General features: G+C 45.7%; 1 protein-coding gene across 1 annotated transcript; it reads left to right on the forward strand.

The window, feature by feature from the left end:
* Window positions 1–27,286, forward strand: LOC115118879 (coiled-coil domain-containing protein 80-like). The gene is made up of 9 exons (XM_029647607.2): window positions 1–1,474; window positions 9,048–9,814; window positions 9,929–10,297; window positions 10,942–11,098; window positions 14,670–14,806; window positions 18,203–18,354; window positions 20,867–20,970; window positions 22,965–23,048; window positions 25,589–27,286. Exons 1-9 carry the CDS (start codon window positions 778–780, stop codon window positions 25,906–25,908), a joined length of 2,787 nt encoding a protein of 928 aa, XP_029503467.1. The 5' UTR covers window positions 1–777; the 3' UTR covers window positions 25,909–27,286.

Genomic DNA, 27,286 nt, shown 5'->3' on the forward strand with positions numbered 1-27,286 from the left:
CTGCCGCGCCAGCGAGAAGAGTCGAAGGCAGGGCAGATGGTTTGTGTGGACATTACTCGGATAGCGCCAGAGTTTTAGGTTGGGAAATCAGGAGACTGGAGATAGAGATGCGTTTCCCATACAGAAGAGCCACTCTCTACAGGTTTTCATCTTGAATCCGGAAAAAGCCTTCTATGCCTAAAACTCCCAGCGTTTTAGATGGCTTATTTGGACAGTTGGACAGTCTTTTCAAATAACGGTCAGAGAATGAAGTAAAACGCATTCATTTTCGAGAGTGCTCTATCAGTTAACTTGTTAACTTGTGGATGTTAAAATGCTGTGTACACTTGGAGTGTATAACTGATATGCAAAGAAATTCCGGTAGCGCAAAGTCAGCGTCTTTTCCTAAATAGTGTGGTGATTTGGCGAGCTGAACTTGGAGGTTTGGAATAACGGTTTCTAATACCCGGAATGATTTTTAGGAATTGCTGACTCCGTCAATGAGTGGCTAATTTGTTGAGTTTTCCTGTCTGCGTTTTTGTGCAGCTGTCATGTTGATAGCAGGCTGGTGAAGTAGTGTGTTGGGTTATCTGCTGTTCCACTGCGAAAACTAAAGGCATGCTTTGAAACACAACACTGAAGTGTTTGCCTCTCTCTTGCACTCTATTTTTCACTGCGCTGTACTGTATTTTTTATTTGCTGAAAATAAATGTTCTAAATAGGCATACAGGTCCCATGTGTACTATTGGATATTTATCACTCTGTCAGATTGTTCATTGTAATTGACAGCTTCCCATAATGCGGGGAGCGTTTGTTCTGGGTCTGTTCCTGCTCTGTCTGCTAGCGTGGGCAGGACACGCAGACAAGCAGACCCATCTCAAACAGATGCGCATACTCAACAACGGGCGTCTGCAGCCGGGCGCAGCCGAAAGAAAGCGCATTGTCGGAGGGAGAGGGACCTCCCGCCCTGGACCCAGCTCAGCCTCGGTGCCCACCGGTCTCAGCGCTAGGCGCGGGGAGGACATGCAGGCAGACCAGGCCTCTGTTCCTCGGGCCAGGACTGGGGCTGGACAAGGCAGAAGAGGTGGAGCGCTGGCAGGGGCAGTAGGGAGAAGGGCAGCCGGGCAGCGTGTTCCTCTCCAGCCTGTCATGCTTCAGGATGAAGGCGCTCTCGGGGTGAGGACCAGACAGACCCGCATACCAAGCAGTGCAGGCTCACCTAACCTCCTGGCGAGCTTTGCAGGGAAAAACCGAATTTTGGTGATTTCTGCCCCCCACGACTCAGACGGTTACTACCGGCTAATGATGACACTGCTGAAGCCAGACGTGTACTGTGAGCTGGCGGAGCGGCATGTGCAGCAGATCGTGATATTCCACCAGGAGGGGGAGATGGGTGGGAAGGTGAGGCGGATCACCAGAGAGGGGAAGGTGATGGAGGAACCTTTGGACACAGCGCTCATCCCCCGCCTTATGACCTTCCTCAAACTGGAGAAAGGTAAAGGCTATCTGATAACTATCCCCTACTCCTTTAGTGTTGGCAGATCTGTCACACCTGTTCATCATGATACGTTTGTATATGACAAATGAAAAATGTCCTTCCTTTTTGCACATTACATATTCCAATAACATTATTGTTTACATATCCTAGCATTGGGATATGCATAGGATCTTGAGGAACTCAGATACTTTCAAGCTTCTTTAAAACTACCAAAGTGTTCAGTATTAATATGTGATAACAATACAACAGAACAGATGAAACGGAATGGCATTTACTGTCACAGGTGCCCAAAATTAACTATATCAAAGCCAAGCCCCTACTAAGCAACATCTCTTCTCATCTGAGCCACTTGGTCATATCTCAATCACAGGGGGTTGGTGGCACCTTAATTGGGGAGGGCGGGCTCATAGTAATGGATGGAGCGGGAATAGGTTGAATGGTATCAAATACATCAAACAGTTGGTTTCCATTAGAGGTCGACCGATTAATCGGAATGGCCGATTAATTAGGGCCGATTTCAAGTTTTCATAACAATCGGTAATCTGTATATATTTTTTTACACTTTTATTTAACCCTTATTATACTAGGCAAGTCAGTTAAGAACACATTCTTATTTTCAATGACGGCCTAAGAACAGTGGGTTAACTGCTTTGTTCAGGGGCAGAATGACAGATTTTTACCTCGTCAGCTCGGGGATTCGTTTTTGCAACCTTCCTGTTACTGGCACAACGCTCTAACCACCTGTCTTTACATTGCTCTCCAAGAGGAGCCTGCGTAGCAGGCTGACTACCTGTTATGAGAGGGCAGCAAGACACCAAGGTAAGCTGCTAGCTAGCATTAAACTTATCTTATAATAAACAATCAATCTTAACATAATCACTAGTTAACTATACGTGGTTGATGATATTACTAGTTTATCTAGCGTGTCCTGCGTTGCATTAAATCGATGCGGTGCCAGTTCATTTCTCATCGAATCACAGCCTACTTCGACAAACGGGTGACGATTTAACAAGCGCATTTGCGAAAAAAGCACTGTCGGTGCACCAATGTACCTAACCATAAACATCAATGCCTTTCTTTAAAATCAACACACAAGTATATATTTTTAAACCTGCATATTTAGTTAATATTGCCTGTTAACGTGAATATATTTTAAAATTAACAAGGGAAATTGTGTCACTTCACTTGCGTTCTGTGCAAGCAGAGTCAGGGTATATTTAGCAGTTTGAGCCGCCTGGCTCATTGCGAACTCCTATTCCTAACTAAGACTGTAACTAATTTTGCAGAATTGTACATAATTATTACATAACATTGAAGGTTGTGCAATGTAACAGCAATATTTAGACATAGGGATGCCACCCGTAAGATAAAATACTGAACGGTTCCATATTTCACTGAAAGAATAGATGTTTTTTTCTTCGAAATTATAGTTTCCGGATATCACCATATTAATGACCAAAGGCTCGTATTTCTATGTGTTATTATGTTATACATTTTTAAAAAAAAATTTATTTCACCTTTATTTAATCAGGTAGGCTAGCTGAGAACAAGTTTTCATTTGCAACTGCGACCTGGCCAAGATAAAGCATAGCGATTCGACACATACAACAACACAGAGTTACACATGGAATAAACAAAACATAGTCAATAATACAGTAGAACAAAAGAAAACAAAAAGTATATATACAGTGAGTGCAAATGAGGTAAGATAAGGGAGGTAAGGCAATAAATAGGCCATGGTGGCGAAGTAATTACAATATAGAAATTAAACACTGGAATGGTAGATGTGCAAGTAGAGATACTGGGGTGCAAAGGAGCAAGATAAATAAATAAATACAGTATGGGGATGAGGTAGGTAGATAGATGTGCTGTTTACAAATGGGCTATGTACAGGTGCAGTGATCTGTGAGTTGCTCTGGCACTTAAAAAGCTAGTGAGGGAGATATGAGTCTCCAGCTTCAGAGATTTTTGCAGTTCGTTCCAGTCATTGACAGCAGAGAACTGGAAGGAAAGTCGATCAAAGGAGGGATTGGCTTTGGGGGTGACCAGTGAGATATACCTGCTGGAGCGCTTGCTACAGGTGGGTGCTGCTATGGTGACCAGTGAGCTGAGAAAAGGCGGGGCTTTACCTAGCAGGGACTTGTAGATAACCTGTAGCCAGTGGGTTTGGCGACGAGTATGAAGCGAGGGCCAACCAACGAGAGCGTACAGGTCACAATGGTGGGTCGTGTATGGGGCTTTGGTGAAAAAACGGATGGCAATGTGATAGACTGAATCCAGTTTGTTGAGTAGAGTGTTGGAGGCTATTTTATAGATGACATCACCGAAGTCAAGGATTGGTAGGATGGTCCGTTTTACGAGGGTATGTTTGGCAGCATAAGTGAAGGAGGCGTTGTTGCGATATAGGAAGCCGATTTAATTTTGATTGGAGATGCTTAATGTGAGTCTGGAAGGAGAGTTTACAGTCTAGCCAGACACCTAGGTATTTGTAGTTGTCCACATATTCTAAGTCAGAGCCGTCCAGAGTAGTGATGCTAGACGGGCGAGCAGGTGTGGGCAGTGATCGGTTGAAGTGCATGCATTTAGTTTTACTTGCATTTAAGAGCAGTTAGATGCCACTGAAGGAGAGTTGTATGGCTTTGAAGCTCATCTGGAGGTTAGTTAACACAGTGTCCAAAGAGGGGCCAGAGGTATACAGAATGGTGTCGTCTGCGTAGAGGTGTATCAGAGAATCATCAGCAGCAAGAGCAACATCATTGATGTATACAGAGAAGAGAGGTCAGCCCGAGGATTAAACTCTGTGGTTTAATCCTCAGAGGTCTGGACAACAGGCCCTCCGATTTGACACACTGAACTCTGTCTGAGAAGTAGCTGGTAAACCAGGCGAGGCAATCATTTGAGAAACCAAGGCAGCCGAGTCTGCCAATAAGAATGTGGTGATTGACAGAGTCAAAGCCTTGGCCAGGTCGATGAATACGGCTGCACAGTAATGTCTCTTATCAATGGCGGTTATGATGTTGTTTAGAACCTTGAGCGTGGCTGAGGTGCACCCATGACCAGCTCTGAAACCAGATTGCATAGCGGAGAAGATACGGTGGGATTCGAAATGGTTGGTAATCTGTTTGTTAACTTGGCTTTCAAAGACCTTGGAAAGTCAGGGTAGGATAGATATAGGTCTGTAGCAGTTTGGGTCTAGAGGGGGATGACCCCGGCAGCTTTCCAATCTTTGGGAATCTCAGACGATATGAAAGAGAGGTTGAACAGGCTAGTAATAGGGGTTGCAACAATTTCGGCAGATAATTTTAGAGAGAGAGAGGGTCAAGATTGTCTAGCCCAGCTGATTTGTACGGGTCCAGATTTTGCAGCTCTTTCAGAACATCAGCTATCTGGATTTGGGTAAAGGAGAAATGGTGGGGGCTTTGGCGGGTTGCTGTGGAGGGTGCCGGGCAGTTGACCGGGGTAGTGGTAGCCAAGTGGCAAGCATGGCCAGCCGTAGAGAAATGCTTATTGAAATGATCAATTATAGTGATTTATCGGTGGTGACAGTGTTTCCTAGCCTCAGTGCAGTGGGCAGCTGGGAGGAGGTGCTCTTATTCTCCATGGACTTTATAGTGTCCCAGAACTTGTATGAGTTAGTACTACAGGATCCAAATTTCTGTTTGAAAAAGCTAGCCTTAGGAAAGCTAACTGCCTGTGTATATTTGTTCCTAACTTCCCTGAAAAGTTCCACATCACGGGGGCTGTTCGATGCTAATGCAGAACGCCACAGGATGTTTTTGTGCTGGTCAAGGGCAGACAGGTCTGGAGTGAACCAAGGTCTATATCTATTCCTAATTCTAAATTTTTTGAATGGGGCATGCTTATTTAAGATGGTGAGGAAGGCACTTTTAAAGAATAGCCAGGCATCATCTACTGACGGGATGAGGTCAATGTCATTCCAGGATATCCCGGCCAGGTCGATTAGAAAGGCCTACTTGCAGAAGTTTTTTAGGGTGTGTTTGACAGTGATGAGGGGTGGTCATTTGGTCGCAGGTCCATTACGGATGCAGGCAATGAGGCAGGGATCGCTGAGATCTTGATTGAAAACAGCAGAGGTGTATTTGGAGGGCGAGTTAGTTAGGATGACATGTATGAGGGTGCCCATGCTTACGGATTTGGAGTTGTACCTGGTAGGTTCATTGATAATTTGTGTGAGATTGAGGGCATCAAGCTTGGATTGTAGAATGGCCGGGGTGTTAAGCATGTCCCAGTTTAGGTCACCTAGTAGCACGAGCTCAGAAGATAGATGGGGGGCAATCAATTCACATATGGTATCGAGGGCACAGCTGGGGGCAGAGGGAGGTCTATAGCAAGCGGCAACAGTGAGAGACTTGTTTCTGGAAAGGATTTTTAAAAGTAGAAGCTCAAATTGTTTGTGTACAGACTTGGATAGTAATACAGAACTCTGTAGTAGATTGCAACACCGCCCCCTTTGGCAGTTCTATCTTGGAGGAAAATGTTACAGTTAGCAATGGAGATTTCAGGGTTTTCGGTGGTTTTCCTAAGCCAGGATTCAGACACGGCTAAGACATCCGGGTTGGCAGAGTGTGCTAAAGCAGTGAGTAAAACACACTTAGGGAGTAGGCTTCTAATGTTAACATGCTTGAAATGAAGGCTTTTACGGTTACAGAAGTCAACACATGAGAGCTCCCGGGGAGTGGGAGTGGAGCTAGGCACTGCAGGACCTGGATTAACCTCTACATCACCAGAAGAACAGAGGAGAAGTAGGATAAGGGTACGGCTAAATGCTATACGAACTGGCTGTCTAGCACGTTCGGAACAGAGAGTAAAAGGAGCAGGTTTCTGGGCACGATAGTATTGTTTCAAGGCATAGTGTACAGACAAAGGTAAGGTAGGATGTGAGTACATTGGAGGTAAACCTAGGCATTGAGTAATGATGAGAGAGATATAGTCTCTAGAGACGTTTAAAGCAGGTGATGTCATCACATATGTAGGAGGTGGAACAACATGGTTGGTTAAGGCATATTGAGCAGGGCTAGAGGCTCTACAGTGAAATAAGACAGTAAACACTTACCAGGATAGTAATGGATGAGGCATATTGATATTAGAGAGAAGCCTGCATAGCCAAGTGAACATATGGGTCCAGTGAGTGGTTGGGCTGACTGGGGACACGGCGATTCAGACAGTTAGCAGGCCGATGCTAACACGCTAACAGTTAGAAGACCGGGGCAGGCAAGCTAGCAGTTAGCAGAACGGGGCAGGCAAGCTAGCAGTTAGCAGAACGGGGCAGGCAAGCTAGCAGTTAGCAGAACGGGGCAGGCAAGCTATCAGTTAGCAGAACGGGGCAGGCAAGCTAGCAGTTAGCAGAACGGGGCAGGCAAGCTAGCAGTTAGCAGAACGGGGCAGGCAAGCTAGCAGTTAGCAGAACGGGGCAGGCAAGCTAGCAGTTAGCAGAATGGGGAAGGCAAACTAGCAGTTAACAGACCGGGTCTAGCAAGTTAACCTGTGGGGGACGTCGCGATGGGGGTAAGTCTGTTTTTGCCTCTTCGTGCGGTGACGTCAATACACCAGTCGTGGAATTAGTTGGGATCCAAGTAGCTCTAGGTAGCTAGCAGGCCTAGCAGCGGACGTCGCGCCTGAGGGGTATGTTGGAATCCTCGGGCAGATTATGTCGGTATTCCAGTCGTAGAGGATTGGTGGGGTTCCGTGCCCCGTATCGGCAGTAGAAGGGGTCTGGGTATTGTAGCCCAGGAGTAAGCCGGGAGATGGGTCTAGCATGGGCTAGCCACAGGCTAGTTGGTGCTAGCTCCGGGACAGAAACGTTAGCCAAGAGTAGTCAACCCGGGTTGCGGTTAGCTAGCTGTGATGATCCAGATGAAAAGGTTCAGAGTTTGTGGTAGGAATTCGTGGATATGTAGAGAAAATTAGGTCCGGTATGCTCTGGTTTGAAATGCGTTGTACGAACTGACGAGAGATTTCCGAGCTAAAGGTTAGCTGACTGATAGCTGGTAGCTAGCTAGCTTCAGTTGAAGTATTCCAGTTCGGAGGTAAATAGAAGTACTTTAGGAAAAAAACAGATCCACACCACATTGGGTGAGGCGGGTTGCAGGAGAGTATTTTGAAGTTGAGGTTTAGGAAAAATATTAAAAAGAATGCGAAGAAAAATATATATACACATAAGACGAGACAAGACAAAGACAAAGACGTCTTGGATTTGTTGTTCGATAATTAAGTCTATGATTTGATATTTGATAGAGCAGTCTGACTGAGTGATGGTAGGCAGCAGCAGGCTCGTAAGCATTCATTCAATCAGCACTTTCGTGTTAAACAGCACTTTTGTGCTCTGTTTATGACTTCGAGCCTATCAACTCCCCAGATTAGGCTGGAGTAACCGATGTGAAATGGCTAGCTAGTTAACGGGGTGCACGCTAATACCGTTTCAAACGTCACTCGCTCTGAGACTTTGAGTAGTTATTCCCCTTGCTCTGCAAGGACCGCAGATTTTGTGGAGCGATGGGTAACGATGCTTCGAGGTAGGAGCGAGGAGAGGGACGGAAGCTATACTGTTACACTGGCAATGCTAAAGTGCCTATAAGAACATCCAATAGTCAAAGGTATATGAAATATAAATCGTATAGAGAGAAATGGTATAGAGAGAAATAGTCCTATAATTCCTATAATAACTACAACCTAAAACTTCTTACCTGGGAATATTGAAGACTCATGTTAAAAGGAACCACCAGCTTTCATATGTTCTCATGTTCTGAGCAAGGAACTTAACATGTTAGCTTTTTTACATGGCACATATTGCACTTTTAATTTCTTCTCCAACACTTTGTTTTTGCATTATTTAAACCAAATTGAACATGTTTCATTATTTATTTGAGGCTAAATTGATATTATTGATGTATTATTTTAAGTTAAAATAAGTGTTCATTCAGTATTGTTGTAATTGTCACTATTACAAATAAATAAAAATAAAAATCGTCTGATTAATCGGTATCGGCTTTTTTTGGTCATCCAATAATCAGTATCGGTATCGGCGTTGAAAAATCATAATCGGTCAACCTTTAGTTTCCATGTGCTTGATTCCATTTACTCCGTTCCAGCCATTATTATGAGCCGTCCTCCCCTCAGCAGCCTCCTGTGATGTCAATAACCCAGCATCAATAACCCAGCACCCAGCATCAATACCCCAATAGTTTTTAACAAAACAAACCAACTTAGTGACACAACGCCAACAACCCAGCAATGAACCATCACCATACTGGTCACACCTGTCCTAGTCCATTCAAACCTGTCAGCTGTTTGATGTGGGGGTTACAGGGGTGTGTGGTGTTGGCTATTTGCATGTTTTGCTGCATATGATATGCTGAAAAGCAGTGAACATGAAAATTAAATTGTGAGGGAAAAAACATAAATCTGAGTCTTTCCAGGTAAGTTTGGGATGCTTACACCGTGCTTGGTGAGATTGTCTCCTTTCTGCATGTTGATTGTGGCCAAAGCCATGAAATCCAGACTATTTTATTAAGTAAATGTATTCTCTTATCTGTCACCCTGTCCTGTCCAGGTAAGTTTGGAATGGTACTCCTGAGGAAAACCCTCCAGGTGGAGGAGAGGTATCCCTATCCAGTCAGGCTGGAGGCCATGTACGAGGTCATCGACAAGGCACCAATGAGGAAGTTTGAGAAGATCCGACAGAAAGGATTCGTCCAGAAGTGTAAAGGGGCGGGAGTAGAGGGCCAGGTGGAGGAGGGGGGCGGAGACTCAGGGGCGGTAGTGGAAACAGCTGGACAGGTAGACCCGCCCCCACAGAGGAAGCCTGTGAGGAAGCCAATGAGGAGACCCACAACAACCACCACTGTTGCCACAATGACAACGAGGCCAACGACAACTACCACAGCGACAACTACCACAACTATGCGACCCACAAGGACCACGACAAAAGCCACCACGACAAAAGCCACCACGACAAAAGCCACCACGACAACCACACCAAAACCCACAACAACCACAACTAAACAGACTACAACGACCACAACTAAACAGACTACAACCACACGACAGACCACCACTGCTACTACCACCACAACCCAGAGACCCACAAAAGCCCAGACCACCCCTGACTGGCTGCCTGTCCCTAGGACCACGGCTGAGCCATATTACTATAACGGCAGGGACAGGGAGAGGGACAGGTACGCAGCCACGACCACCCCGTCTGGGGACAACCGAACAGACAAGGAGGGGAAGGAACACAATGGCCGTCAGCAGCCAGAAGTGGTGCCCACCCAGCACAAACCCGCCAAGGGCAAAGCTACCAAGAGGAAGAATGAGATGGTATGCAGTGGACTTATTACATTTCACTTATTACATTGCTGTTGAGAATGTTGCATCAGCCTTGATTTTGGTGATCAATTAAATATTCCTCTCCTCTCCTCTCCTCTCATCCAGGTGTTAAATAATAATGAGTATGAGGAGAAGTATGAATCTGGCCGGCCCACCGTCGGCGACCCAGAGACACAGACAGAGGTCAACACAAAGGTCAGCCCAGCCAAGAGGGCCAAGGGAAAACACGACAATACTGAGAAGAAGAAGAAAAAGAAGAAGGGCAAACCAGACAAGGCCGCCAAGAGGGACAAGGCCGAGAGGAGAGGAGCGAAGGCAGGGAAGGAGGGCAAAAACAACGGAAAGAAGAACGGAAAGAAGGTGTCGAAGAATCCTGAGAAAGAGGAGTACTACAAACCCACCAAGAAGCCTCCGCCTTCTAGGGGATCCCTGGCTTCCTTCCTGGACTACTTTGAGAACAGGAGACGACTTGTGGTGAGTGGCTTCCTTCCTGGACTGCTTTGAGAACAAGCGATGACTCGTGGTAAGTGGTTTCCTTCCTGGACTACTTTGAGAACAGGAGATGACTCGTGGTAAGTGGCTTCCTTCCTGGACTGCTTTGAGAACAAGCGATGACTCGTGGTAAGAAAAGTGTTTCCCCTTGTTTCTGGGTGTGGCGCCAGGATCCCCAGAGAAACCGTCAGGACTACAAACGCACCACTGAAACAAATAGAAGACTTTAGAGAACTAATGAAGCAATATATGGGATATTGTAACTAATAACAAAAATACATTTGATTTAAATATAATTTGTTCCACATCCCAAGAACATATCAAAGCCACAATACAATAGCAGCAATAGCACACTGCCAGAAACGTCATAGCACTGACATAAGTGCTGTAGTAAACTGCCTCTCACTGACTTAACAGCTTTAGAGTACTAGCAGACTGTATAGTTGTGTTGTTATAGATTGGAGTATAGCCTTTCAAGAATTTGATCATAGGTGTGCAGCCAAGGGCAGGGTGGGAAATACAGTCCTCATCCTCTCCCTCCCCACTGTCTAATGTAAACATAATATCAACAGCGGTGTGTGTAACCCGGTCTAACCCAGTCTTTCTTCTTCTGTGTGTGTCTCCAGATCATAACAGCCCCCAGTGAGGAGAGCACTATGTACCTGCAACAGAGGGATGAGTACCTGGAGACGGTGTGTGAGATGGCCATCAGGAAAGTCTCCATCATCACTATCTTTGGCACACTCACCAACTCCACCATGAAGATAGACCACTACCAGCTGGGTAAGCACCTTAAACCATCATACCACTACAGACAGGGTCGACACCACCATCTTAATGTGGTGTCAAATGGTTCGGTGAATGGAGGTGAATGGGGCACTATAAACACTGAATGGTAAACAGTATACAGAGAGGATGTAAGATATGGAAGGGTTTCACAAAGACAGGGTCCAGTTCAGGAGGAGAAGACAGGGTCCGGTTCAGGAGGAGAACACAGGGTCTGGGTCAGGAGGAGAAGACCGGGTCCGGGTCAGGAGGAGAAGACAGGGTCTGGTTCAGGAGGAGAAGACAGGGTCTGGGTCAGGAGGAGAACACAGGGTCTGTGTCAGGAGGAGAAGACAGGGTCTGGGTCAGGAGGAGAACACAGGGTCTGTGTCAGGAGAAGAAGATCAACTTTCTGGTTGTACTGGTTAGATCATTCTGGTTTAGTGTCTTCCAGGTGATACTGAGCATTTCCACTGTAACAGACTGATGCTGAGACTCAGATTGTTTTACTTTAAAATATGTGCCAAACATAAACCAATGATTGCAAAGTTAAACAAACCGCACAGGGACTACTTTTAAAATGTCCACTGAATATTTGACAAAACATTTTTTACTTGAAGAACAGTGCAGATGCAATGTTTGATAACTGAATTGCAACACAAACAGCACAAACTATCATTCTGTTACCAAACTCTTCATCTGCACTGTTCTTCAAGTAAATGCATTTGTAAAATATTCAGCCCTACTGTAATTCATGTCTTAAATATCCTCTCCACTTGTACACATTTCCTCTAGTCCTTCAAGTTCCCTAACTTACATGCCGAGTTCCAGATGGAAACTGAATAAGGACCTTATGACTGTTGTATCCTTATTTCACCCCTTCTGTCTTAAACTGAAGGATTCCAGGTGTTTTTACAGTGTCTGCAGCACAGAGGCTCAAACGATGACACTGAACATACTGGTTATGATGACAATGTGACAGCGGCAAATACCTCTGGCTCCCAGAGATGAGACGTAATGGCGTTTACTCTCCCATACCAGATGTGTGATCAGTTGATTGGCCTCTGTATGTCACCATAGACTATAATAGGCAGTTACAGGAAACTAACTGTGGGATCATTGACAGGAAATGAGAAAAACACACATTCAGGTTGGAACCCATGTCTCATTGGGCTGAACATTAAAGTGGAAATAAGCAGATCTGGATTGATCTTTAAGTAAGCCTGGTGATAGGACAGAGCAAGTGAAAGTGATAGGGTACTGAGAGGAAAGACAGGCTTAAGCAGTGAGAACGTATCTTATAACTAAGCTTTCTGAGGTAATCCTTCAGAGTCTATTGAAGCACCCATTGGTCAATCTAAGAGACATAAGAAAAAAATCCCCATCAAAATCTGTCAGTTTAAGCTATAGAGACATCTGTTTATGCATGCATCTCATTCCCAACAATAAGGGGTTAAAATATGTGTCCAAAAAACACATGCTGACCGTATTACCTCCGAAGATAATTATCTTCGGGTTACAGTCACAGCCGTGTATATTCCCCCTCAAGCCGATACCACAACGGCCCCCAAGGATCTACACCGGACTTTATGTAAATTGGACACCACATATCCTGAGGCCACATTTATTGGCACTGGGGATTTTATTAAAACAAATTTGAGGAAAACGCTAATGAAGTTCTATCAATATATTGACTGTAGTACTCGCGCTGGGAAAACACTCAACCACTGATATTCTCTCTGGCGGGAAGCCGACAAGGCCCTCCCCCGCCCTTCGGCAAATCAGATCACGATTCCATTTTGTTCCTCCCTTCATGCAGGCAGAAACTCAAACAGGAAGTACTCATGCTAAGGTTTATTCAGCGCTGGTCTGACCAATCAGAATCCATGCTTAAATATTGTTTTGATCACGTGAACTGAGATATGTTCTGGGTAGTCTCGGAGAATAGCATTGATGTATACACGAACACGGTGAATGAGTTCATTAGAAAGTGTATAAGGGATGTTGTTCCCACTGTGACTATTACAACTTACCCAAACCAGATAGGACTCAACACTGCTTTTCCTTAGAAACCATATACCTACAGATATACTGTATGTAATCCAAGTGAAGATGAAAATGTTTTCTGTAGAAAGGGTTTGATTTTGGGTTGAAAAAATCTTCATCTTCATATTGGTTATATATCGGTGTGAAACCTTTGTTGATACGGTACTAACATAATGCATTTCAGACGTTTTGGGTCCCTAATTAACATATCGTGTCAAAATCATCCTAGGTATGGAGAATGATCGGTTTACAGTCAAAACATACAGTAACTTAACATATAGTCTCTACTGAAGACAGCTGTGGTCTTCTATCATCACCTGATAACAAAGACAGCTGTGGTCTTCTATCATTACCTGATATTAAAGACAGCTGTGGTCTTCTGATATTAAAGACAGCTGTGGTCTTCTATCATCACCTGATAACAAAGACAGCTGTGGTCTTCTGTCATCACCTGATATTAAAGACAGCTGTGGTCTTCTATCATCACCTGATAACAAAGACAGCTGTGGTCTTCTATCATCACCTCATATTAAAGACAGCTGTGGTCTTCTATCATCACCTCATATTGAAGACAGCTGTGGTCTTCTATCATCACCTCATATTGAAGACAGCTGTGGTCTTCTATCATCACCTCATAATAAAGACAGCTGTGGTCTTCTACCATCACCTCATATTGAAGACAGCTGTGGTCTTCTATCATCACCTCATATTAAAGACAGCTGTGGTCTTCTATCATCACCTCATAATAAAGACAGCTGTGGTCTTATATCATCACCTGATATTAAAGACAGCTGTGGTCTTCTGGGTGTTCTGGATTCAAGTCGAAAACAAAGGAAAACAGAGGAAGACCTGGTACATGGTTTTCAAGAATGAGGAGGAAAAAAATTGTGAATACATTTTTTGAGAAGGAATATCCATGTTAAAACAGAGTGAGAAATAAAAATAAGATAAACAATCTAGGTGGGCTTCTCCCGCTTCAGCCATCTTCCTCTTTTTGAGAGAGGGAAGTGCCAGTGTTTTGTAATAGAGAGGGTGTCAGTGTGAATGAGTGAGTGAGTGACTGAGGTGTGTGTGCGTGTGTGTCTCTTCTCCGTAGAGGAAGCAGTAAACCTAGAGTAAACACACGATTGCCCTCCTTTTGGGTGGTAAATCTCTGCCCTTGAGATTATTTTACCTCAGAGACGCTCATCAAAAAACAACTCTTAGTCTCTTCCACTCGTCTCCTCCATACCACTCTGATGTTTGCAGAGCTGAAGAGACAGGCATAGGTGGAGTACTAATAATCTATCCTGAACATGCTGTGGACTGACTGCACACGCCTTCTGGTCGGTCAATTGTCAACCAATCCGGTCCCCTGATTGGAAGGGGGTTGTCCAATCCGTGTTAAATGCTGACTCTTTCTTCATTTTCTTCTCTCTCTCTCTCTTCTCTCTCTCTCTCTCTCTCTCTCTCTCTCTCTCTCTCTCTATCTCTTTCTCTCTCACTCTGTCTCTGTCTCTGCCTCTGTCTCTGTTCTGTCTCTCTCTCATTCCTCCCCTCTCAGAGAATGATAAGCCTATGAAGGGTCTTCGTCAGGAGGATCTGGTGAACCAGGATGTGATTACAGAGCTGAGGAAGGAGTTCAGTATGACCTTCAACCACTTCTACATGGTCGTCACTGACACTGACATGAGATTCAAGGTGGGGTTACCAATACAATTATGAATTAGAACAATCATTTCATAGGAGTTCTATGGGGTTAACTCTCTGTCTATCAGTATCTCTTTCATTCTCTCTTGGTATCTCTTGCTCTCTCTCTCTTTCTGTTTGTATCTCTCTCTATATATATCTCTCTCTCTGTATCTCTATATCTCTCTCTCTCTGTGTGTATCTCTCTCTTTCTGTCTGTATCTATCTCTCTCTCTCTGTATCTCTATATCACTCTCTCTCTCTGTATCTCTCTCTTTCTGTCTGTATCTCTCTCTCTCTGTATCTCTATCTCTCTCTCTGTATCTCTCTCTTTCTGTCTGTATCTCTATATCACTCTCTCTCTCTGTATCTCTCTCTTCCTGTCTGTATCTCTCTCTCTGTATCTCTCTGTATCTCTATATCTCTGTATCTCTCTCTCTGTATCTCTCTTTCTGTCTGTATCTCTCTCTCTCTGTATCTCTCTTTCTGTCTATCACTCTCTCTCTCTGTATCTCTCTTTCTGTCTGTATCTCTCTCTCTCTCTGTATCTCTATCTCTCTCTCTCTGTATCTCTCTCTCTCTGTATCTCTCTCTTTCTGTCTGTATCTCTATATCACTCTCTCTCTCTGTATCTCTCTCTTCCTGTCTGTATCGCTCTTCTCTCTGTATCTCTATATCTCTCTCTTTCTGTCTGTATCTCTCTCTCTGTATCTCTCTCTCATTCTCTATCAGTCTCTCTCATCAGTCTCTCTCTCACTCTCTGTGTATTTCTCTTTATCTCTCTGTGTATCTCTCCCTCTCTGTATCTCTCCCTCTCTCTCTCTGTATCTCCGTATCACTCTCTTTCTCTGTATCTCTCTCTCTGTATATCATCTGTACCTCTTTCTCATTCTCCGTATCCCTCTCTCTCTCTGTATCTCCCTCGCTCTCTCTCTCTGTATCGTTCTCTCTCTCTGTTTCTCTTTCTCTGTATCGCTCTTTCTCTGTATATCTCTATTTCTTTCTCTCTCTCTCTGTTTCTCTGCATCTCTCTCTGTATCTCTCTCTTTCTCTGTTTCCCTCTCTTTCTCTGTTTCTCTGCATCTCTCTCTCTCTCTGTATCTCTCTCTTTCTCTGTATCTCTCTCTTTCTATATCTCTCTTTCTCTTTCTCTGCATCTCTCTCTCTCTGTATCTCTCTCTTTCTCTGTCTCTCTCTCTCTCTCTGTATCTCTCTCTTTCCTAATAGATATGCTTAATTTAGCTCATCTGGTCCACCTGATTGTCGATACTTTTGGGACCATTCCATTTAGACCTAAAGCCTGTACTCAACCCAACCATCTTGCCAAGTGAACTAAATGGAGCACACACACCTAACCTCTCTGTTGAGCCCATTAGACCAATACTCATGTTGGTTGACCAGCCTTCACCATACTGTAAACATCCTGCAGTGATCAAACACGGGTTCAATTCACACAACGTGACCTTCTCATAACAGCAGTGTGTAAATCGGCTGTTTTTAGACATATTAAACATAGACTCCAGTGTTTAACCAACCCTCTACTGCTGTCAGTACAGACAGGACAGTCTATTACAGACAGGACAGTCTATTACAGACAGGACAGTCTATTACAGACAGGACAGTCTATTACAGACAGGACAGTCTATTACAGACAGGACAGTCTATTACAGACAGGACAGACAGGACAGTCTATTACAGACAGGACAGTCTATTACAGACAGGACAGTCTATTACAGACAGGACAGTCTATTACAGACAGGGCAGTCTATTACAGACAGGGCAGTCTATTACAGACAGGACAGTCTATTACAGACAGGACAGTCTATTACAGACAGGGCAGTCTATTACAGACAGGACAGTCTATTACAGACAGGACAGTCTATTACAGACAGGGCAGTCTATTACAGACAGGGCAGTCTATTACAGACAGGACAGTCTATTACAGACAGGACAGTCTATTACAGACAGGACAGTCTATTACAGACAGGGCAGTCTATTACAGACAGGACAGTCTATTACAGACAGGGCAGTCTATTACAGACAGGACAGTCTATTACAGACAGGGCAGTCTATTACAGACAGGGCAGTCTATTACAGACAGGACAGTCTATTACAGACAGGGCAGTCTATTACAGACAGGGCAGTCTATTACAGACATGACAGTCTATTACAGACAGGACAGTCTATTACAGACAGGGCAGTCTATTACAGACAGGACAGTCTATTACAGACAGGACAGTCTATTACAGACAGGACAGTCTATTACAGACAGGACAGTCTATTACAGACAGGGCAGTCTATTACAGACAGGGCAGTCTATTACAGACAGGGCAGTCTATTACAGACAGGACAGTCTATTACAGACAGGACAGTCTATTACAGACAGGGCAGTCTATTACAGACAGGACAGTCTATTACAGACAGGACAGTCTATTACAGACAGGACAGTCTATTACAGACAGGACAGTCTATTGCATACAGGACAGTCTATTGCAGACAGGGCAGTCTATTACAGACAGGACAGTCTATTGCAGACAGGGCAGTCTATTACAGACAGGGCAGTCTATTACAGACAGGACAGTCTATTACAGGGTGTGGGTATGAGAGAGATGGGGGCGTGTGCCCTATAAAATATCATATTTTATGCTGGGATCCCTGCTGTTCCTAAAAAATAAACTGCATGGTGGAATTTATCACGTTCTGAACTGTTGTGTTGAACCCTGTGGCCCGCTGTTTTGAACCCCATGGCCCGCTGTGTTGAACCCCATTGCCCACTGTGTTGAACCCCATGGCCCGCTGTGTTGAACCCCATGGCCCACTGTGTTGAACCCCATGGCCCACTGTGTTGAACCCCATGGCCCACTGTGTTGAACCCCATGGCCCACTGTGTTGAACCCCATGGCCCGCTGTGTTGAACCCCATGGCCCGCTGTGTTGCCCCACTGTGTTGAACCCCATGGCCCGCTGTGTTGAACCCCATGGCCCGCTGTGTTGAACCCCATGGCCCGCTCTGTTGAAACCCATGGCCCGCTCTGTTGAACCCCATGGCCCGCTCTGTTGAACCCCATGGCCCACTGTGTTGAACCCCATGGCCCGCTCTGTTGAAACCCATGGCCCGCTGTGTTGAACCCCATGGCCCGCTCTGTTGAAACCCATGGCCCGCTGCTGTGGTTGTGCTTCTCAGAAACATGCAGAGAATGCCTGTGAAGTCACAGCAAACTGGAACACATTGCTCAGTCTCTTGGAATACAGGATACAGGGTTTTCAAGGTTTTTCTAGGAATACTGAAATCATTATAGCATTTCTTACATTTCTCTCCTGACCACTAGAATAATATGTACACTCAAATCCTTCATTGGTTGGTTACCTTTTTGGTCCACTGACTTAATGATGTGTGTCCCTCCAACAGCAATCCTATGAGGTTCCCATTGCCATGAAGGCTGTGTTCGATTACATTGACACCTTCATCTCTCGCATCAGAGAGATGGAACAGCAGAAGAGAGATGGAGTGGCCTGCAAGAAGGAGGACAAACCAAGATCACTTGAGAACTTCCTCTCCAGGTAGTATGTGTGTGTGCGTGTGCGTGTGCGTGTGCGTGTGTGTGTGTGTGTGTGTGTGTGTGTGTCACGCCTATGGTTATGGCTGGGAATGGCTGGAATCTGACATTTTGCTCCATATGAAACATACATTTTGCTCCATAGCCGGTGTGAATATTGTCTCATTCTGCCAGGTTCTGGCTGAGGATTGGTCAGAATTGACAGGTGGCCATGTCAACATTAATATTAACACGAACCACCCATATGTATTTTTTTTTGTTGCATGTATATATAACTGTAAGTCTCTTTGGATAAATGTGTCTGCTAAATGAATATTTCATTTCCAGTATTGTAGGATACACTAACACCTTGGTCTTGGATCAATTGACTATGGTCCCGTTTATACACTACATGACCAACAGTATTTTGGACACCTGCTTGTCATTCCAAAATCATAGGCATTAGTATGAAGTTGGTCCCCCCTTTGCTGCTATAACAGCCTCCACTCTTCTGGGAAGGATTTCCACTAGATGTTGGAACATTGCTGCAGGGACTTGCTTCCATTCAGCCACAAGAGCATTAGTGAGGTCGGGCACAGATTTTGGGCGATTAGGCTTTCCAATTTTTCCCAAAGATGTTCGATGGGGTTGAGGTCAGGCCTCTATGCAGGCCAGTCAAGTTCTTCCGCACCGATCTCTAAAAAAAAAAACATTTCTGTATGGACCTCAAATATTGCACGGGGGCATTGTAATGCTGAACCTGAAAAGGGCCTTCCCCAAACTGTTGCCACAAAGTTGGAAGCACAGAATCATCTAGAATGTTCTTGTATGCTGTTGCGTTAAGATTTCCCTTCACTGGAACTAAGAAGCCTAGACCAAACCATGAAAAACAGCCCCAAGCCATTATTCCTCATAAACCAAACTTTACAGTTGGCACTTTCAGGCAGGTAGCATTCTCCTGGCATCCACTAAACCCAGAATGGTCCGTCAGACTGCCAGATGGTGAAGCGTGATTCATCACTCTGGATAAGGTGTTTCCATTGCAGAGTCCAGTGGCGGCGAGCTTTACACAACTCCAGCCGACACTTGGCATTGCGCATGGTGTGATCTAAGGCTTGTGGGCTGCTCGGCCATGGAAACCTATTTCATGAAGCTCCCGACGAACAGTTCTTGTGCTGACGTTGCTTCCAGAGGCAGTTTGGATCTCGGTATTGAGTGTTTTAACCTTAGGACAGCGCTACGGACTTCAGCACTCGTTGGTGCCGTTCTGTCAACTTGTGTGGCCTACCACTTTGCGGCTGACTCTGTAGCTCCTAGACATTTCCACTTTAAAATAACAGAACATACAGTTGACTGGGGCAGCCCTAGCAGGGCAAGAATTTGACAAACTGACTTGTTGTAAAATTGGAACCCTATGACCGTGCCAGGTTGAAAGTCACTGAGCTCTTTAGTAAGGTCATTCTACTGCCAATATTTGTCTATGTAGATTGCATAGATGTGAAATCGATTGTATACACCTGTCACAAACAGGTGTGGCTGGAGTAGCCAAATCCACTAATTTGAAAGGGGTCCACACACTTTTATATATGTACAGTACCAGTCAAACGTTTGGACACACCTATAACACCCTACATTGTCACAACACAACTGATTGGCTCACACACTGTTAAGAAGGAAAGAAATTCCACAAATTAACTTTAACAAGGCACACCTGTTCATTGAAATGTCTTCCAGGTGGCTACCTCATGAAGCTGGTTGAGAGAATGCCAAGGGTATGCAAAGCTGTTATCAAGGCAAAGGGTGGCTACTTTGAAGAATTTCAAATCTCAAATATATTTTGATTTGTTTAATTAACACTTTTTTGATTACTATTTGATTCCATATGTGTTATTTCATAGTTTTGATGTCATCACTATTATTCTACAATGTAGAGAATAGTAAAAATGAAGAAAATCCCTTGAATGAGTAGGTGAGTCCAAACTTTTGACTGGTGCTGCATATTGTATTTAACTGAAATGTTTTTACCAGATTGACTGTGGTTTGTTTCCATGGAGACTAAATTCCAGTCTAATGACTGTGACCCAGTGTTCAGACAGGAAATGACTTCCCACTGGGCAACTGTGAGTCAACTGTGTTCCACATAATTTCAAAATAAAAAAAAGTTATATGTGATGACGTTGAATCAACGTGGAAAACTGATTGTAGAGTCATCAACGTAAAGAAATGTCTTTTTTCTCACATAACTTGTTACCGAAATCCAATGACATGGTGACATGTTTTGTTGATTTCACGTTGAATTCACGTTAGTTGACAACTCAACCAGATGTAAATCTAAACTAGACGTTGAAATGATGTCAGTACCCAGTGGGTTGGTTGTTGGTTCTAATGACAGTGACTCACAGTGTTTATACAGGAAGTGACTTGATTCAAGTCTTGAGGAAGTGCCTTGTAGGATCTTTAAATACGTGATATTGATGACATCACCGTATAGTTTAATCCTACTGCATCTCATCGTCGTTCCGTCTTTGGGTTCTCAGGTTCCGTTGGAGGCGTCGCCTGTTTGTAATCTCCGCCCCCAACGATGAGGAATGGGCCTATCAGCAGCAGCTTCACGCCCTGACCAGCCAAGCCTGCAACCTGGGTGAGTATTAGAAGGAATCATTGAGTTATTACCATATTTACCATATTTATCTTGTACTTTCAGATCAACAGGAAGACACGTTGTCTCTGAAGCAGGCCATAAACTGCTCACACGCACACAGGCACACACACACACACAAACTGGGCAGTTGTCAAATCAGAGCCATCCACTAGCAGCGTGCTGCCAGCAGTATCATCTGGGCTCTGTGTGGATCATCCCGTGGTCTCACCATGGCCTCTGGAAAACTTGTAGCGAGGACACGCTTCTCACACCACTCTTGATTTTGTTTATAAAAATATATTGACTGAAATATATTGACACTGGAATTGATCAATAAACACAATAGCTGATAGACTGAGTTCATTTTTAATTAAGGCTCCATAGGGCGGGACTACACGATGCAAACCTGAATAAAGCAAGCTCAGACATTTTACTGTGCAATCATTTTGCTTTCTCTGTGTTTGTGTATAGGAAACCCCCCTAGTCCTTCCTTAAAATCTCATTCATATGAACAAGAACAAGGTGACTGTAGCTGTAACAGGATTTTCATCCATCCCAGGGGCAGGAGTTTTTCCAGGAGTTTTATTTTTTAAACCAAGTGACCTGCTCTGGTTCCACCATTACCAATATTAAACCTTTTAACAACAAATTAATCATGTCCGTATAGGGTCAGGAGTTTTACCAGTCTGGGACTTGTTGTGCCAACCTCTGGTACACACACAACAGATGTAAATCAGCACACACACACACACACACACACACACACACACACACACACACACACACACACACACACACACACACACACACACACACACACACACACACACACACACACACAGCACCCTGTGGTACCCAGCAGGTGTAAATCATATTAGATTTACAACAGCCTCCATTCAGACCTGACCTCATCTGGAGGAACACGGTCAACAACACTCGGGCTCTCAATTCATCTGTTACATTTTAGCTTGATAGGTAAACACGCTGAGGTAGTCATGATACATGTGTTGCTGCTGCTGAAACTGAGGAGGACCATGATAACTGCTTCTCACTCACTCACACACACACATACACAACCACACACACACACACAACCACACACACAGACACACACACACACACACACACACACACACACACACACACACACACACACACAGACACACACACAGAGACACACACACACACACACAACCACACACACACACACACAGCATATACCCCTCAGAAAAGGTTCATGGAAGTGTAACTCCCTACTCATCTACCAGTTCTGTAGTCTCAGATCAAAGACTGTGATCCCCTCCTCTGTTTCTCTTGGCTAGGTGTGTGTGTGTTCAAACCTGGCTTCTCTGATAAACAAGGCTTCTCCTAGCTGCTGACTCTGCTTTGGGTTCGTACCGCGGTATTCAGCTCTTGGCTCTCACCTTAGAGAGCAGTGTTTTCATGTGGTTACTGTGGTTTTTCTGTCTTCAGAACAACCATCTGTCTGGCTCAGCAGGACACAAGTCCTTCACATTCCCTCGCTATTATCACGACTAACTCACAGATGGTTCTAATCAGGAACAGCCGCATCCACATATTGAATAAATACGTTTAGAGATGAATATGAAACAAGTGGTTGAATTATATCCGTTTTTGGGGGGTGCTCCAACTCTGATCCTGGAGATCAAGGTCTTCTCTCTGGGCCGTTACTTAGCTGAATCAGGTGTGTGTTATTGCAGGGGGTTGGATCAAAACCCTGCACACTCAGTGGCACTACAGGTTTCTCTCTTACTAAGGAACACCTTCAATCTACAAAGATTTCCCTAACCAATCAACGCCTCCCTTCCTTATTATTTACAGGTTGAAGAACCCTGACTTAGATGCTCAGTAGGAGACGTTTGACTTTACGTTGTAAGTTGTTGTTGTTGGGTGTTTTTGTTGTTCTTAATGTGCTTCTACGGCCTCTCTGTTGTGGGTTTGTCTGTATGGTGGTGGTTTCCATGGTGACCCAGGCCTGAGACACATCTCCATCCTGAAGCTGGTCGGCATGGAGGCAGTGGATCAGGGAGGAGTACTAGAGCTCTATCCAATCAACGGTGAGAACCCTGTTGTCTCCACAGCGCCTATGTGTATCATACTTCATACAGGAAATGGCTGTGAAGATGAAACAAAACAGGAAACACATGGAGGGTAAATGGGCTGTGTTATGTTTTGTTCTTCAGTTAATACACCCATGCTGTTGAATGTCTGATGTTGTTTAATTGTCACAGCAGGCAGGTAGCTCAACTTTAGCTCAAATTCCTGCTGTCTCCCCCAGTCCAAGTCCCTATAGCCCAGCCCCAGCCCTAACTCCTGCTGTCTCCCCAGTCCTTGTCCCTATAGCCCAGCCTCAGCCCTAACTCCTGCTGCCTCCCCCAGTCCTTGTCCCTATAGCCCAGCCTCAGCCCTAACTCCTGCTGCCTCCCCCAGTCCTTGTCCCTATAGCCCAGCCTCAGCCTTAACTCCTGCTGTCTCCCCCAGTCCTTGTCCCTATAGCCCAGCCTCAGCCCTAACTCCTGCTGTCTCCCCCAGTCCTTGTCCCTATAGCCCAGCCTCAGCCCTAACTCCTGCTGTCTCCCCCAGTCCTTGTCCCTATAGCCCAGCCTCAGCCGTAACTCCTGCTGTCTCCCCCAGTCCTTGTCCCTATAGCCCAGGCTCAGCCCTAACTTCTGCTGTCTCCCCCGGTCCACGTCCCTATAGCCCAGCCTTAACTCCTGCTGTCTCCCCATCCTGCTTGGGAGTTGGGCTGAGGCTGGGCTATAGGGACAAGGATGCCTGCTGTCTCCCCCAGTCCTTGTCCCTATAGCCCAGCCCTAACTCCTTCCTTCTCCCCCATTCCTTGTCCCTATAGCCCAGCCTTAACTCCTGCTGTCTCCCCCAGTCCACGTCCCTATAGCCCAGCCTTAACTCCTGCTGTCTCCCCCAGTCCTTGTCCCTATAGCCCAGCCTCAGCCCTAACTCCTGCTGTCTCCCCCAGTCCTTGTCCCTATAGCCCAGCCTCAGCCCTAACTCCTAGCCCAGTCCAGCCCTAACTCCTGCTGTCTCCCCAGTCCTTGTCCCTATAGCCCAGGCTCAGCCCTAACTCCTGCTGTCTCCCCGGTAGCCCAGGCTCTAACTCCTGCTGTCTCCCGTCCACCCTATAGCCCAGCCTTAACTCCTGCTGTCTCCCCATCCTGCTTGGGAGTTGGGCTGAGGCTGGGCTATAGGGACAAGGACTCCTGCTGTCTCCCCCAGTCCTTGTCCCTATAGCCCAGCCTTGTCCCAGCCCTAACTCCTGCTGTCTCCCCCAGTCCACGTCCTTGTAACTCTGCTGTCTCCCCAGTCCTTGTCCCTATAGCCCAGCCTCAGCCCTAACTCCTGCTGTCTCCCCCAGTCCTTGTCCCTATAGCCCAGCCTCAGCCCTAACTCCTGCTGTCTCCCCCAGTCCTTGTCCCTATAGCCCAGCCTCAGCCCTAACTCCTGCTGTCTCCCCAGTCCTTGTCCCTATAGCCTCAGCCTTAACTCCTGCTGTCTCCCCAGTCCTTGTAGCCCAGCCTCATAACTCCTGCTGTCTCCAGCCAGGTCCCAGCCCCCTTAACTCCTGCTGTCTCCCCCAGTCCTTGTCCCTATAGCCCAGCCTCAGCCCTAACTCCTGCTGTCTCCCCCAGTCCTTGTACCTATAGCCCAGCCTCAGCCCTAACTCCTGCTGTCTCCACCGGTCCAGGTCCCTATAGCCCAGCCTTGTTTATTTATTCTCTCCATGCTACCAGATACACTTTTTTGATCTTTCCTCTGTGGTATGGGGCTCAACCTCAAAAACATGTTGGTGCTGCTGCCTACACCACACCATCAACACAAACACATACGGCCCTCCACCCATACACCCCTCACAGCTGCATAAGCACACAGACATTTGCTGTGGTGGGGGTGTTAGGGAGGAAATATGTAAACTCTCCCTTTAATTTCTCTGCCCATCCAAATAGCATTCATATGAGCTCTTTGGGGAGCTTTCCTTGAATGAAGTGGTAGCTTTGCAGGGGAAGAGATCGGGGCTGGGGCAGAGAGCTGGGGCAGAGAGGTGGGTCTGGGGCAGAGAGCTGGGTCTGGGGCAGAGAGCTGGGGCTGGGGCAGAGAGCTGGGGCTGGGGCAGAGAGCTGGGGCAGAGAGCTTGGGCTGGGCAGGAGCAGAGGGCTGGGGCTGGGGCTGGGGCAGAGAGCTGGGGCTGGGGCAGAGAGCTGGGGCTGGGGCAGAGAGCTGGGGCTGGGGCAGAGAGGTGGGGCTGGGGCAGAGAGCTGGGGCTGGGGCAGAGAGGTGGGGCAGAGAGGTGGGGTAGAGAGCTGGGGCAGAGAGGTGGGGCCGGGGTAGAGAGCTGGGGCAGGGAGCTGGGACAGAGGTGGGGCTGGGGCAGAGAGCTGGGGCTGAAGCAGAGAGGTGGGGCAGAGAGGTGGGGCTGGGGCAGAGAGGTGGGGCTGGGGCCGCTTGGCCTAATTCCTTCTTTCTCTTGAGACGGGCAGCTTGGCCGTGGAGCGAGTCTGCCTCTCTGCCTCTTCAGTCAAAGACATCAATCGTACCAAAGGATATTGACTGACTTCTATCCATCTCTCTCTCCTCCTTCCAGGCAGTGCCACGGTGGATCGTGAGGGCCTCTCGGCCACCCTGGTCAAAGACATCCGCAACTACTTCCAGATCAGCCCAGAGTACTTCTCCATGCTGCTGGTGGGAAAGGACGGCAACGTCAAGTCGTGGTACCCGAGCCCCATGTGGTCCATGGCCATTATCTACGACCTGGTGGACTCTATGCAGCTCCGCAGGCAGGAGATGGCCATCCAGCAGTCACTGGGCATGCGCTGCCCGGAAGACGAGTACGGAGGCTACGGGTACCATCACCACGGCTACGACGGTTACCAGGACGGCTATCACCAGGGATACGGTTACTAAAGGGGGTGTCAATAGTCTATAAGCAATGATATGGTTACTAAGGGGTGTGTTACTTAATCTCAAATCAATCTCTTTTGCGTTTATCCCATGTATGCTTCTTGATGGCCCTTTGTAGATTCCAATGGATCAGATAGGTGTAAGCAGTAAGGTATGGCTCCACCTAGCCCCATGGTAGTCTAGATGGGCTGTACACCATGTGTAAGAAGTTCCTAGGGATAGGGGTTGATTTCCAATGGGAGAGGGGCATGAGTATAACCTTTGTCTCGCCTCTTGAACGGCGGTTTTTGTTTTCAGGAAGTTTATGGAGGGTTAAATGGTCTAGGGGTTAGCTCTGTGCTTCCTGGTTCCAGAATGAAATAAAGAAGGATTGGATAGTGATGTCATCAATCTCTGTCTAATCCTTCTCTATATCACTCTTGCTCTTTTGATATAAAGAATTACAATCAACAGTTGTTTTTACATTTCACGTGTTCGGTCGACTACATTTCCATTCTTGACCAAATGTAGATGTTCACTTTCACAGTCTGAACCTTATTGTAGATAGAAGTGTAAGGATCAGTCAAACGTTTTGTTTGTTTTGGATGTCTGTTTTTAACTTGTGGCTATAACGGTCTGTTTCTGCAATGAACTTTCAACTTCATTTCTGTTTTGTCATTTTCCTGTTGTTGCATATTGTTCCTATTCATACTCTGTTGTGCATAAGAGACAGAGTCTCTGTTGTACTGTATATACTCTGTTGTGCATAAGAGACAGAGTGTATGTTGTACTGTATATACTCTGTTGTGCATAAGAGACAGAGTCTCTGTTGTACTGTATATACTCTGTTGTGCATAAGAGACAGAGTGTCTGTTGTACTGTATATACTCTGTTGTGCATAAGAGACAGAGTGTCTGTTGTACTGTATATACTCTGTTGTGCATAAGAGACAGAGTGTCTGTTGTACTGTATATACTCTGTTGTGCATAAGAGACAGAGTGTCTGTTGTACTGTATATACTCTGTTGTGCATAAGAGACAGAGTGTCTGTTGTACTGTATATACTCTGTTGTGCATAAGAGACAGAGTGTCTGTTGTACTGTATATACTCTGTTGTGCATAAGAGACAGAGTGTCTGTTGTACTGTATATACTCTGTTGTGCATAAGAGACAGAGTGTATGTTGTACTGTATATACTCTGTTGTGCATAAGAGACAGAGTGTATGTTGTACTGTATATACTCTGTTGTGCATAAGAGACAGAGTCTCTGTTGTACTGTATATACTCTGTTGTGCATAAGAGACAGAGTGTCTGTTGTACTGTATATACTCTGTTGTGCATGAGAGACAGAGTCTCTGTTGTGCTGTATATTTATGAAAAATAAAGCTTTTGTTTCCTGACAA

The sequence above is a fragment of the Oncorhynchus nerka genome, linkage group LG3 (genome assembly GCF_034236695.1).
Source record: "Oncorhynchus nerka isolate Pitt River linkage group LG3, Oner_Uvic_2.0, whole genome shotgun sequence".
Classification (NCBI taxonomy): Eukaryota; Metazoa; Chordata; class Actinopteri; order Salmoniformes; family Salmonidae; genus Oncorhynchus; species Oncorhynchus nerka.